General features: G+C 35.9%; 1 protein-coding gene across 4 annotated transcripts in view; it reads right to left on the bottom strand.

Moving 5' to 3' along the window:
- The window catches only part of LOC106867807 (atrial natriuretic peptide receptor 1), an 865,062-nt gene that overhangs the window by 13,237 nt on the left and 835,611 nt on the right, over positions 1-16,214 (bottom strand). For all 4 annotated transcript variants that reach the window (XM_014912829.3, XM_089356636.1, XM_014912828.3 and 1 more), the window contains 2 exons: positions 2,796-2,919; positions 328-396 (listed from right to left, as the gene is read on the bottom strand). In XM_014912829.3, coding sequence (XP_014768315.1) covers positions 328-396; positions 2,796-2,919 — 193 coding nt within the window. The remainder of the gene's footprint in view (positions 1-327; positions 397-2,795; positions 2,920-16,214) is intronic.

Genomic DNA, 16,214 nt, shown 5'->3' with positions numbered 1-16,214 from the left:
TGGAAGTTGATGGGCATCCTGCTCCCTCTTCGTGTGTCATGCCTGACCAGCCACTTTTAAACTTCATGATCCACTCATACACATTTCTATGTAGTAGCACACTATCCCCGTATTGTGCTAAAAGTTTCCAATGAATTTCAGCGCCTGACCAGATCTGGCCAGTTTGAACATAAAACAGGCAGAATACTTTTGGCCGGATATGGCCGGTTTAATTGCTAAAGAGGTAAAAAGTAAACTCTACATATATTCATACAGCACATACATTCAGTGAAACTTAACATTATATACACTATAGTTACTATTATATACATATTCAATTAAGCTTACCTTATATACATCATAGTTTTCAATTATTGAATCAAATGTCGTGTAAAGATCATTTAGGAGATCCACAACCTGAAAAAGAAAATATATAAACGGTATTCCAGTCATCATCACGACCACAACCATGACCACCATCATTATATTCAGAAAGTGATGTGTATATATATGTGTATATATATATGTGTGTGTGTGTGTGTGTGTGTGTGTGTGTGTGTGTGTGTGTGTGTGTGTGTGTGTGTGTGTGTGTGTGTGTATGTATGTATGTATGTATATTTTATGTTTACTCCTTCAAGTTGAGAGCTATCTTTAGTTGAGGAAATGTAACATACAATACAATTTCATTACCACCACCACCACAACTACTACTACTACTACTACTACTACTACTACTACTACTTCTTCTATTTAAGTGTTGTTTATTAATTCTTTTAAAGCTTGGAGCTACTTATAGAGCTGAAAATATCTAAAAGCATCAAAAGGCTAAAGTCAACCACAAACCACTTGAAATAATGCAGATATAAACAAAACAAAAAAAAAAAAATGAAAACAAATGAAATATAAATCTTCCCTACCATTCCCTCCATTCAATTAAAGACATTCTTTGATGATGACGAAGTGCTACCATTGAGCAGTGACCTATGTTATAATTCCTGCTAGTACATAACCAAATGATCTAAATTAATTATATTAACTTGTTTAGAGAGCCAGACTCCTCTACAATTCAATAAAGAATATATATAGTCTATTCTTTTTTCTATTGCTACTTTTAGCCATTGAAATGTAGCCATGTTGCTGCACAGCTTTGAGACGTATCTAGTCAATTATATCAACCAAATTTCACTCACAAGGAATTGGTTAACCTAAGACTATGGTGCAAGACACTTGCTCAAGGTACAATGCAATAGGGTATGATCAAATGCATTCTTTCTTTGAAACCACATGGTTTCAGGTTCAGTCCTACTGCATGTTACCTTGATTAAGTATCTTCAACTATTGCCTAAGGTCAAAAAATGGCTTGTGAATGGGTCTAATAGATAGAGTAGAGTCTTATTAACAGAACAGACTTATGATATCCAAGAAACAGGTGATCATGCTAAACCAGGTTCACTTTGAACCATGCCTGTTGAGAGACCCCGAATGAAGGTGCACAAAAAATTATACTGGATTGCATGTGCAGCTGCACATACTCTGTGCAGCAGAAACATGTGTTGGTCATTGTGACGAAATAATTATGATTATGACGAAATGTAGTATAAAAAGGAAGATTCAATGATGTACCAGTCTCTGTATTCTTTGTAACTGTTTGAAATGTGTACTCCTGATAATATTCATAATCGAGGGAAGCAAAATCAGAGTTACTCAATAGAAGAGCTATAGTGTAATTGCTAATACTAAATGATCATTGACACTTATTACTTGATGAGGTTAGCCATTAACTGGAATATACATGAGAGCTACCATCGTACCCACCTGGATAATTTTATCCCTTTACACACATTATATATATATATATATATATATATTCTTTTATTCTTTTACTTGTTTCAGTCACTTGACTGAGGCCATGCTGGAGCACTGCCTTTAGTCGAACAAATCAACCCCAGGTCTTATTCTTTGTAAGCCTAGTACTTCTTCTATTGGACTTTTTTTTGCCTAACCATTAAGTTACAAGAACATAAGCCCACCAACAACAGTTGTCAAGCGATGGAGGGGGCTGGGGCAAACAGACACACACACACACATAAACATATGATCGGCTTCTTTTAGTTTCCGTCTACCAAATTCACTTACAAGGCTTTGGTCAGCCCAAGGCTGTAGTGGAAGACACTTGCCCAAGGTGCTATGCAGTTTGACTGAACCGGGAACCATGTGGTTGGGAAGCAAACCTCTTACCACACAACCACTCCTGTGCCTGCACACAATCACTCCTGCTTGTTTCAGTTATTGGGGAGGTACTGTCGTGAAGGGCCTTAGTCAAATAAATCAACCCAAGTACTCACCTTTTTAAGCCAAGTACTTATTCTATCAGTCTCTTTTGCTGAACCACTAAGTTCAAGGGAACAGACACAAATCAACACTGATTTTCAAGTAAGTATATATTTATATATATATATATATATATATATATATATATATATATATATATATATATATATATACACACACGCACACAACAAGCGTCTTTCAGTTTCCATTGACCAAATCTACTCACAAGGCTTTGGTTGGCCTGAGGTTATAGTGGAAGATACCATGCAGTAGAACTGAACCTGGAACCATGTGGTTGTGAAGACAACCTTACCACAGCCACACCCACACCTATATTGCTGTTTTAAATACATTTCTCAACATGATTGACATTATTATTGTATTTGTTTCATCTTTGCACTCAGAAGGTGCCCCAGCATGGCTGTAGTCCAATGGATGAAACCAGTAAAAGAAGGATAAAAATAATAAATTAGTAGTAATGTTACCTGATGAGGTGTGCTCTCTGCTGACATTGCTGTAAATCCACAAATGTCACTGAAGTAGATCGATACACTTTCATAAGATTTGGCTGTTACTGCTTCACCTTTAATTAGTTGAGTTGCTACATACCTGTAGGGAGGAGGAGGCAGAAGAGAATAATTATGTAATAATGGCTAATAATGGGCACAATTAAAACTAGATAAGAGAGAGAGATGAAGAGCAAGTAAGCGTAATAAAAAGGATTGTAAAGATAGACATGACCAACAAAGATGCAACCAGAAATCTGATAAAATCAAAAAAGTATTGGGAAATTCCTTAAGAGTTACATGTCATTAATAAAAGTTATGGTTTAGCTCCAGTTTAATCCTGATTCAGCCCACAAACTTCTAATCAAAGAATACATATATTCTATTCTATGGGTAAAAGAAAATACAGTTAATGAGATTTTATTCAACATATTCCTCTCTCAGATTCGCACACTTATTGCAATGGTCCTTCAGTTTTTCTAAGCCCTGTAAAAGAACCCGGAACGTTGGTTCTCCAACCAGGCCTTTCATGATACCCTCAAAGCCAGGAAATTTACAACACCTCCTCATAAGATCAAAGACTTTCTTTATCCCCAAATCCATCCTGATTCATCTCACAGACCTCTGATCAACAATGTTATTTAGCTCTAGGTCACCTTATTGTCAAATGTTTTGTTTAGCTCCAGGTCTGCCTGCATCCAGCACAAACCTCTGATCAACAGTGTTGGTTAGCCCTAGGTTTGCTGTCACAGCATAGAATTGTGATCAAAGGTGTTGTTTAGCCTCAGGTCAGCCTTGGTCCAATACACAGGCCTGTGATCAAAGGTAATGAAACTTTGGGTATTTTGTTTTCATTTTTCCAGAAATCGCATATCTGGGACTAAATTATTCTCGATACTCTTTGTCCATTCTGCTTTAAAATGGTAGGGTGTGTTTTGAGTGAGATTTGAACTCCTAAGGTGGAGGCTGGGATAACGCAAGGAGTAGTAGGTGTATATAACTCAGAGTTCTAATTCCTCTCATAGTTGAATGCCTGAATTAAAGACCAGAGTGTAGTTACAATATTGAAATTATACTCTCTCTCTTTCTCTTGTCTGTCTCTCTCTCTCTTTCTCTAAGAAGATATTTGAAAGACTGAATGCCTTATAACTTCTCTAATGCTTTGGAAACATGCTGGTGCTGTGCTGCTAAGTTTTTTCAATAATTCTCTACACTTTACTGAATATATTATCTAAAGTTGTTACATTTGCAGGGCATCTGTGGAAATACTTATCTTGATGTTTTGAGAGTGCAATTGGCTATAACCCATTTCCAAAATTCTGCCTTGTATAGCTAAATTATTTTCAAACAAAAGAGTAGTGGATTCCCTAGTCTCCTTATTCAGCCAATTTACTGCCATTCCTGCAACAGAGGAATGTGATGTGACTGTGGCTGAAACAAAGAGAGACTTAGTTGTGTCTCACAATGTATCATCATGAACAGTAACACTGTGGTGGTGGTGGTTGGCACTCCGTCGCTTACGACGTCGAGGGTTCCAGTTGATCCGATCAACGGAACAGCCGGCTCGTGAAATTAACAACATGCAAGTGGCTGAGCACTCCACAGACACGTGTACCCTTAATATAGTTCTCGGAGATATTCAGCGTGACACAGTGTGACAAGGCTGACCTTTTGAATTACAGGCACAACAGACACAGGAAGTAAGAGTGAGAGAAAGTTGTGGTGAAAGAGTACAGCAGGGTTTGCCACCATCCCCTGCAGGAGCCTCGTGGAGCTTTAGGTGTTTTCGCTCAATAAACACTCACAACGCCTGGTCTGGGAATCAAAACCGTGATCCTATGACTGCGAGTCCGCTGCCCTAACCACTGGGCCATTGCGCCTCCACTGATAACACTATAGTAGATATGAAACTGAATATCAAGATGGCCATGCAAATGCCACACTGGGATCACCATTGTTTCACATGGTCAGCCGATAAACTGACAAATAAGAATTGAGCCATCGTATGATCTGACTTTCTAGAACCTTCTAATGAGTCTTATAAAAAGTCTAATTTTTTAGCAGTAACTTCAGAATACCGAGGCAGTTACTTTAACAATTTCATCCACATTTTTTCCATTTCTCCAGCCATGCAGATTGAAAGTACAGATTTCCCATCATGAACTGAGCATGATATTTTCCCAGTTGTGATGGCCAAGCCAGAGATTGATATGTACCAGCTATTCTGTTGTAGATCCCAGTGTTTGTTTCTCTCAATGTGTACAAATTGTTGTTTCTATTTGTCATTTTATGACCAACACAGAAAGCATCGCAGTAAATAAAGCTTCTGTTAATTGTTTGTTAGTGTTCTTTATCCTTTTCCACTCTGCCAACAAGCAAACACAGCCACGTGACAACAATAACAAGAACAAAACCACCACAACAATAATGACCACAACAACTATGAAAACAGCAGTTACAGGAATAATAGCAACGGTAGCAATGGCGATAATAGTTGCTGCACAATAACAATAAGACCAACTATCGCAAACTACAAAGCAAACCATTGTTTGCTGGATTGATTTAGTAGTGGAAGACAACAGGAATTTGTTCTGAGACACCATCACTGCTTAGCCAAGTCAGATCTAATCAGGGTCCCTCATGAAGAGGAAGCAACAATAAGGAGTATCACTTATTATTGTATTAGCAGAAAAGGGTAAGATTAGATAACCCAACGTCAGCCCAAGCAGAGAAGCGCTTGAAGGACATGTGGCAGTCGGTACAGCATTTGAGATATTTTTCTATGACCAGATATGTTTCCATGAAAGATTGGAAATGAAAGACAGCAACTGTATGTCAGTGACACTTGTTTACAACAACCATGCAGTGTCAAGGCAGGGAGACAGTAACACATACACATTCACACACATACACATTCACACACATACACAAACACACACATACGCATAAGTGTGTGTGTGTGTGTATGTATGTGCATTCGAATATATGCACGTATGTATATAACAGTGGTGCCCCAGCATGACCACAGCCTTAAAGCTGGAACAAGTTAAAGAGTTAAAGAGTTATATATCTATGATATGTCCTTGTTTGTGTGAGACTCGACCATTTATTGGCATCATGAATATTAAAATGCCTAGATTCTAATGAATCCTACAAATGATTATGTATGTATGTATGTTTGTATGTATGTATGTATGCATGTATGTATGTATGTATATGCATGAATGCATGCATACATACATACATAATACATACATACATAATACATACAAACATATATACATTCATACATACATACACTGTGTTTCTTTCAGTTTCTGTCAACCAAATCCACTTACAAGGCTTTGTTGGACTGGGGTTATCGTAGAAGATATTTATACAAAATGCTACTCCTCTAGACTAAAAGATTAAAAAATGGGTTTGAAATGAATGGAAAACAGAGGAAGCAAAGAACCATATCAGGTAGCTAAAAGGGATAAAGAGCTTTAACAAAATATCACAAAACATTTTGAAAGACATGAACAGTTCTGATACTCATCCACTCATAGGATCTATATTTTATATTAGATTTTATTAAGTCTTTTTACTCTCTGTGATCGTTGCAGTTAAATACTTAAGCTTATACCAGTAGATAAAAAGATTACTATTGATTGGGCCATCAAATTAAATCGTTGACATTCTAAGATGGCAACACAAACTACTGACTAGCTCAAGGTTAATGAAAACCAACTTGTTTAGAATTAAGACACTTCATTTACCAGCCCATTGTGATTCCTCTTGAGGTTTCAGTCACAACATCTTAATAAGACTGAAAATATTGGATATTTTCTTCTTCAGAACTGAGAAGAATCAATGAATGAATGTTATTTTCTTGAATTAATAGAGAAAGTATTTTCAGCAAATTTTATTGATATTCTTCATTGGAATTTAATGTCAAGCGTCAATGGACACTCAGCTGTTCTGTAGTATGGATATAGCAGGACAGTAGATACTGTAGTATCACCATGCAACAGAATGACACTAATATAGTAGTAGTACAATCACTATGCAACAGGATAAAAGATACTGTTTTAGTAACAATACGGTTACTATATCACAGATTAGCAGATAATGTTCTAGTTATAGTACTTTTGCTATTCAATAGGATGATAGACAAAGTTGTTATAACATCACTGTTGCTATACAACAGAATCTTAGACAATCTTTTAGTTACAGTATTCTCACTATGCATCAGAATGAGACTCTTTTAGTGATAGTACTGTCACTATACAACAGGAAAATAGGAAATATTGTAATGTCAGTAAAGTCGCTATTCAACAGAATGACATTACTGTTGCTATATAACAGGATGATAGACAATGTTGTAATAAATGTTATATTTCAGAATGATAATCTTTTTCTTGCCCAAATAAACACACACACACACACTATATATTCATTCTTCACTTCAGATTTAGTATTGTTCTTATTTTATGTCAATTGTTTGGAAATTTTTCATCATACATCCTGTGACCTCTTCAATGACTCTCCATCTCATGTTTTGTTTAGTTCATTTTGGCAAGAAAATACAAAAAGTGACCATCCCGAAATATAACAATATCAACTTCAATAGATGATTTCACATCAGGAACCCTGCAAGACAAATTCATAAACATAACACTGTCATAAACATTTTGTTACTATTCACTGATACTTTTACTAACAGTATTGTTGCTATATTACAGGATAACACCATTTTAGTAACAGTATTATCTCTATATAATATGATGATAGACAATGATATAGTAACAGTATTGTCACTATACAACAGGATGATACTGATTCAGTAACAGTACTGTTACTATTTTTGAGTGGAGGTGCAATGGCTCAGTGGTTAGGGCAGTGGACTCGCGGTCATAGGATCGGGGTTTTGATTCCCAGACTGGACATTATGAGTGTCTATTGAGCGAAAACACCTAAAGCTCCACAAGGCTTCTGGCAGGGGATGGTGGCGAACCCTGCTGTACTCTTTCACCACAACTTTCTCTCACTCTTATTTCCTGTTTCTGTTGTGCCTGTAATTCAAAGGGTCAGCCTTGTCACGCTGTGTCATGCCAAATATCCCTGAGAACTACATTAAGGGTACACGTGTCTGTGGAGTGCTCAGCCACTTGCACGTTAATTTCACGAGCCGGCTGTTCCGTTGATCGGATCAACTGGAACCCTCGACGGAGTGCCAACACACTATATATGAAATCTTTGGTCAGTTTTAATCTTTGCTTAACTACTGGTCAGTTGTGATATAGCAGAACCACAGTAAAAGGAGCTTCAGCTATTACCGTCTTACATATATTGTGATATTATGTATCAAGGATGACAGTATCTAATGTATTCTTCCTTTTAAAAGATGGCACCATTGATTAACGTTGTCCAATTTGACATGATATGTTTCTCGGCTGCCTTTAGAAAATTCAATTCTGTTGCATGTATTCGAACCAGTCCCTCCAATTCTCTCCACACTTAAATTTTTCCAGCAGATGTTGAAACTGAGCATCAACTATATCAGCCTTACTGATCTGGGAGCATCTACAAAGGATATGGACATGCTCACTTGACATCAGATTATTAATTAAAAAAACGAAATAGTTGAGTGACTACATAGAGGATCACTTCTAATTGAATTCGATCCATTTAACATAATGAAATGAGAATCTATCTCCATCTGTCATTTGATTGTCGTAGATACTGTCACCTACTACTTTGTCACTATGGAAGCAGATGGAAAAACAGAAAAACTATTATGAATATCTGCAGCCAGCAATTAGGAAGTAAAAGCATCTATTCTACTGTGAATGATAACAACAGCAACCACAACAACAACATACTAGATAATAGATGTAAAATTACATCACATAACAGTAACAGATATTGAACATGCATTATATCAGATGGCAAAATACTCAACAACTTTGAAGCATGACTGAAACCAGAGAATGTCAAGACACTGTTGTCTTTATATATATATATATATAAAATATATATATATATATCGTTTGTAAAAAAGATAAATCCAAAAGAAGAAGCACACTCTAAGATGTAGGGCAGTATATATTAAAAATGGAGAAGGCCAGTTCATGGGATTACCTTAGGTTTCCTGTCCATAAAGCATTCAGGTTTATGGCATATCATCACGTCCCAAAAACCTGTTGGTCTATGACCACCTAAAAATATGGAGGGGGAAATGCCTCACCATTCAAATGTAACAATTGGGGATTATCTCCCTTTGCTATTGGCTATCGACTTCTGGGAGGTTCCTGCTAGCATTTCAGAGCCCACAAGATGGTGGCACAGCTGGTAGTCGATAGCCAATAGCAAAGGGAGATAATCCCCAATTGTTACCTTTGGGTAGTGAGGCATTTCCCCGCCCATACTTCTAAGAGGTCATGGGCCAACAGGTTTTTGGAATCTGACGATACGCCATAAAGCTAAACGCTTTATGGACGAGAAAACTTAAGGTAATCCCATAAACTGGTCTTCCCCATTTCTAATATGTATATATATGTGTGTGTGTGTGTATATATATATATATATATATATATATATATATATATATATATATATATATATATATTAAATATATACTTTTATAAAACAAATTTTACAAAATATATAGTATCTGTTAACAGTCTTAGCCAAAAACTCACAGTTGAGTTTTTGTATATATATATGTATACATGTCTCTTAAAGGATAGAGCTCAAAATCAATGCATTGAAGATACTTTATTGCAGCAACAATTATAATAACAGAAACAACCACAATAAGCCAAACCTATGCACATTTCAATAGGGTATCCCGGAAAAATAAACCACATCATCAGATGTCTCGTAAAATATTGTAACAAATTACAACATATTACAAATTTCTGGATACTCCATCTCATCAGGGTCGCATTATTGCCATCACCAATACTATTATTAGCAAAACACACACATCATCCAAGAGGGTGAAAGAATAATCGACGGCACGCAACCTACCATCGTTATTTTCTTACAGAATGTAAACAAACCAGTCAACCGAAAAATCTGTTATTATAATTGTTGCTGCAATAAAGTATCTTCAATGCATTGATTTTGAGCTCTATCCTTTAAGAGACATGTATATATATATATATATATATATATATATATATATATATATATATATCATGGTTGACTGCTGGTGTGCAGCCTTAGATCAGCCCTGAACCAACAGACTTATGATCAAAGGCCTTCATGCTTTTTCCAGGCATAGTGTATCTTATTATCATAGTGTATCATATTATTCAGCATCGATATGTTTTTTTGTAAGATATAGGGAGATGTTGCTGCTACTTTATAAAGGTTGAGTTTAGTGGTGACAAAAAGGTCCCTGTTGTCTAATAAGGCTGATGGCATTAGGAGATGCAGAGGTCAATCAATAGAATTATTAATCAACTACTATTTTTATTAATAGTAGTATTCTTTGAATTATTCATAGATTCAGTAGTCTTGATCCTGTGATGTTTCTTGAAGCCAAATTATTTATGAATATCTCACTCATTGAGTGTTATGTATCTACTTGACTGTAATAAAACTAGGACAGATTCCAGCATTTAGTAAATAAAAAAAAAACAATGTCTAAAGAAACTTGCAGCAGTCAGTGGTGACTAAAATTACTAAGCAAAGTTTCCAAATTTTGATAAGTTTTAAGCTGTTGGGAGACAAGATTATTAATAGTTTAATTAAAACCCTTCGATGACGAGAAATCATTTAAAAAATTGCTTTTCTCTAAATGTCAATAACCTCATTTTCCCATGGCATGTAAACTTATCTAGATTAGAAATATATATATATGTTATTGGAAAAATATTATAGTTAAGATAATTATGTTTTGTAAATGTGGAGGTACTATAGCATCTTTGACCTAAATACTACTTCCAGGAATATATTAACCAATTTATGAGAAAATATATAGCACTATCTGAACATTCCAGAAGAACGAGAGCTGAAACAGGAGTGAGAGGATCAAATAAATATATTTAGATGCCACATTGCCTCTGATCAGTTTGAAGTTCTCATGAATACACAAGCTAAATTCTCAGAGATTTTACTACTATTTGTAGAATTCTTGACAGAGTAAAAACTGTTAATTCCAAACGGTTTAATTTGATATTGATCTCATCAATACTATATATTAAATATTTGATCTCATTTTTTATTTTTGAAACAGAAATGAAAATTATGGACTTCATTTTCAGATTCATTCAGAAATCAGGTTAAATATGTTGATTGCAATCACTATCCAAATGTCTATCCATCAAGTTAACGAGACACTTTAATCGTCTTTTACATTCAATAATATTTGCATAAAAGGTTTGGCAAAGCAAACATTGCACTGATTAATAAAACTGAGTATATTCTTTGCATTTAGTTGGTGTATATTTACAGAGCCACCATTTTACTCAAGCCATAATTTAGTGAGAATTAGGTCAGCCATTGTGTTACTGAAGATTAAAACAAGTGAAACACAAATAAATGCTGCCAAGTTGACAGTTACAAATTGGGTAAGAAAGATCAAAGGTGGTTTGAAACAATACTGAATATAAAAGTTTTAAGGTTAACCCCTTTAAAACCAGCCAATCTATAATTTATGGTGACAAGAAAGCATAAATTCACAGTCTTGTTCATACATATCTAGATAATAGCTGTTTAATCGGTTACCAGGAACAGAGCTAATATTAATAAAGGTGCAGGTAAGAGAGTTAATTGTAAGACACTAAATCAATGACATTATTGCTGACATTAGTAGTAGTAGTAGTATTAGTAGCAGCAGCAGCAGCAGCAGTAGCAGCAGCAATAGCAGTAATGCAGTGGTAGTAGCAGTACTTAAGCTCCAGGTGGGGCCTGTGTAAATAAACGTATGATCAAAACCAAGACCATTCCATTTTTCTCTTTTTGTTCTTTTAGGAACATATCTGGTATGCCCTTCTTTGTTTTTAGCTGTTTGCGTATTTTGAAGAAACGGTTGCTATTTCTAGCAAGTGAATGACTATGTCAAGGCTCACTTGCCAGTTTTATGATAGGGGGTGATAAATGCAGTGCTGTGACAGAATTGACAGTTGTCAGCATACCAGGCAAAATGCATTGTCACATTTCTTCTGGCTCTACATTCTGAGTTCAAATTCTGCTGAGGTCAAGTTTGCTTTCCATCCTTTTGAGGTTGATAAAATAAGTATTAGTTAGACACTGGGATCATTGTAATCAAATTAACCCGGCTCTCTATATTTCAGGCCTTGGGGCAATTGTAGAAGCAATTATAACAGTGGTAAAGCAATATTTCTATTTCATTGAAGAATATCCTGTTATTGACCAAATATTTCCAAAAGCTGGTGTGCTTTGCTGGAAAATGTTTTTCCCTTAATGTAGATGTCTTTTGTGGACATCTGTGGTTAAACTTGTTGCTAACCCTGTGTAATAAAATTTAAATTTTTTTTTGTCTTTGGTCAGTAAGCGTTATTCCCTATTTGCTTCTATTTAGAAATCAAAGGAAACAACTAGGAATCCTTTCATTCAATCTTTGCTTTTGTGACCTGGACACCAATGTTTTAAAACTGACATATTTTCCATTACATTTCTGACAGATTCAGCACTGAGTTGCTGAAGCAGAAATATCATTATAGCAAATATTCTGCTCAATACCACAGATTTGCTTGTCAGTTGTTTAACCATAACCATTGGAGCATACCCCTTAGTGGATGACAATATATGCATCTCTGATCACGAATAGGAGTAGTGGAGAAGCATTATAGCCATATGTTGAGAGAGATTTTTTGGGTTTGAATAAATGTAACAAACGCTAAGTTTGAAAGAAATAGTTACCTTTCATACTTTCTAAAGTTGAGCAGATAAAACAATACAGGAGCTACTCAAGGACAAAAATCATGTTACACAGTATTATCTTATTTCTAAACAATCCTGATTAAACAGACATATAAAGATCATCCTGTCTTTATGGATATTATGATAGCAGGGATGTGATTTGAGGGAATTCTTCATTTCTGATAAGGGATCATGGGTAGACTTCCATGTTTATTTAGTTGGATGTGGTTGTTATTTTTCAGTCACACAAGATAGATATAAAATGAAGGTGACTCCAAGAAGATTTTTAACCTAGTTGATGGTTGTTACTGTTTTACTAAGTATAGTTCATTAGAGGATGGCCTTTAAACTGACCATTATCCAATATATTATCTCTTTAACCATTACTTTACTTCTACTAAGTATATCATATTCAGACAAAATTTCTATTAGATATATTATAAACCACACGTAAGGGCCAGTCTCCTGGTTTCTATGGCATATATATATTTATCCCTTGGATAGGATACCACTCTGTCACATGATCATTCATTTTTGCCTGCTGAGTCAACTGGAGCTACATGAAATGAAGTGTTTTGCTCAAGAACATAATGTGTCACTCAGTTCAAGAACTGAAACTATAATCTTATGATCGGGGTCCAACATCCTAACCAAGAGGCCACACACCTCCGCACTAGATATCCTATAGTCAAGTTAAAATATATGACTAATAAATAAACTACACTGACCTCTGACTAAACTAAAGATGACAGTACTTTCTTCATGTCTGAAGATTATGAGGAAAGGTAACATGCCCTCAAGAGGTTATGTAAAACTGATCCTTGATTTCACTGGGCTTTTCTTCCTGCCTGCACTTTGTAATTTTAAACTGAGAGTCCATGTGTGCAAGACGATCCCACCCCAGGACTTGGAAGTCTGACCACAGTAGCTCAGCAAGCTAAGATGGCTACAATGACTAGCAAACTGTAGGGTTTAGATTGGAGTAATCTTCTCCTAGATAAATAGCATTACAGGTCTGGAAAGTTTTACTTAACTTGGAGTTGCTATAAAGATGTCAAAGAGGGTCCCAGACCACCTGAGGAACTCAGTTTCTTTCCTAACCCTTTTCTTTCTCAAAGCACTCGCAAGTGAGTGATGGTTTGTGCTTGGACTTTCTTCCATAACATGCTAATTAACCCATAGTTGGGACCCCGACAAGTATTACAACTTTAGATCAGATGAAACTTAGGAACAATAGTGATTATAAAGTGGTTCCACACTCCTCAAATTCCTGGAACTCTTGAACTAGGGCCCCAGTACCAAATGCAGTTAATTGTCATAGTCAGGTCATTCATAAACAATCATTGAATATATATTGATCTCAGGTTAAATTAGATGACAATTAAGTATACATTGACTTCAGGTCAAATTAAATTACCACAGAACCCTGACCATAATGCAGATTAGATGACCATCACAAGCACTTAAAATAGACACTTAGCATGGACCTAGATGACTGATTGCAAGAACCACCTTCCGTGGTCATTCAGTAGACTGTACTGAAACTAAAACAATAATATCAGTTAGGTTATGATTTAAAAACAAAGGCAGAATAAATGTTGGTATCAGTAGTTTAGACAAATATGCAGCCAGTGTAAATGTTGTTTTAAAAGCATCACTGGTGGAAATGAAACTTCTAATGAACCAACAATAGTCAATTGAGAGTTTAATGCAGTCACATTTGTATAATTCTGTCATTAGACAATGAACAGACAGTTCTACTAATTGTAAAATGTTTTAGTTTTGTTTTCATTAATTAAATTTTTTTATTCATTTAATAGTTTAGTGTTTAGAACTTAGTTTAGAGTCTATCTCCTCAACTAATTAAATAGCTTCACTATCCCTAGCAGTGTTTCCATGGTGATATTGATTTGTTAAACATTGATTAAAATAGAGAAGAGAGTGTTAGTTATAGTGCAAGAAGTTGGTACTACATGATTGGTTGCTGGTGGTTGTGTATTATAGCATGGGGTGGCAAAGGTATTTACCATTGGGTCTGGTGATGTTATACCATGGGGAGGCACAGGTTATCCTCATTTAGAGCTAGTGTTGTTATAACATGGGAAGGCACCAGTAATCACAACTGAGAGCTGGATAGGGTTGTTATACCATGGGGAGGCACAGGTAATCACCATTGCGGGATGGTATGGTCACACTATGGAGAGGCACAGGTAATCACCATTGTGAGCTGGTATTGTCATACATAGGGAAGCACAGGTAATCACAGTTGAGGGCTAACATATTATGGGGAGGCACAGGTAATCACCATTGGGGACTGGTGTTGTTATACCATGGGATGGTTAAGGTAATCACAATTGGGGCTGACATTGTCATACAATGGGAAGGCACAGGTAAACACAGTTGAGGGCTGTTATTGTTATACCATGGGGAGACATAGGTAATCATCATTAAGGCTAGTGTTCTTATGGATGGAAAAGTACAGATAATCACCACCGGAGGCTGGTGTTATTATACTATGGGGAGGCACAGGTAATCATAATTGGGCGGCAGGTGTTGTTATACCATAGGGAGGCACAGGTAATCATCATTAAGTGCTGGTGTTGTTATATCATTGGGAAGCATGGGTAATCACTGCTGAAGGATGATGTTGTTATTAGGGGCTGGTAATTGTTATTAGGGGCTGGTGTTGTTATATCATAGAGAGGCACATTATATTATGAGGAGGCTCACATATTTATTCATCCCACTCACCTAGCATGGTAGAGTGGATGTTTCATACCATGTGGAGGTACAGTTCTTCATCAGTTACATCCCTAAAAGTGAATATACTATTGGACTACCAAGTTTTCAGCTCAAATGATTTGTGCTACTTCATTATGTATTTATTAAATAAAGAAACTACACTTCCCTATTCATCTGTCAGTGTAATAAGAAGATTTTGAGATGTTTACTACAAAGGACTGGTGTCATAGCCAGGAAGAGTTTGATTTCTCATTCATTAAACCCTGTTAAACCAGAGTTAATCTCTGATCCTGAAGGAGATAAACGAGCTAGAAACTAATCAGATTGGTCCTACTTTCTCTGCTCTCAGAATATTTAAAAAATACTTTATTGCTTCATCATCAGCAATGTAGAGAATCAGGAACTGATACATGCAACCCATGACTGTATTGTCCACAAAGAGTGATATGACATTAAATGTAATATAAATAATCATCTTTATTGCTTATATTTTACTTGTGTCAGTTGTTGGATTGTGGCCATGTTGGGGCATTGCCTTATAGGGTTTTAGTTGAACAAATCAACTGCGGCTCCTATTTTTTTCTTTAAAGCTTGATACTTATTCTATGGATATCTTTTGAAACTGCTAAGTTATAGGGACATAAACAAACCAGCACCAGTTGTCACAGTTGTCAAGCAGTGGTGGGAGACATACAAAGACACACATAGATAGATATACATACATATACAATAGGCTTCTTTCAGTTTCTGTCTGCCAAATTCATTCATAAGGCTTTGGTC

The sequence above is a fragment of the Octopus bimaculoides genome, chromosome 8, assembly GCF_046866305.1.
Source record: "Octopus bimaculoides isolate indiv1 chromosome 8, ASM4686630v1, whole genome shotgun sequence".
NCBI lineage: Eukaryota > Metazoa > Mollusca > Cephalopoda > Octopoda > Octopodidae > Octopus > Octopus bimaculoides.
This window is presented reverse-complemented; position numbering and strand designations above follow the sequence as displayed.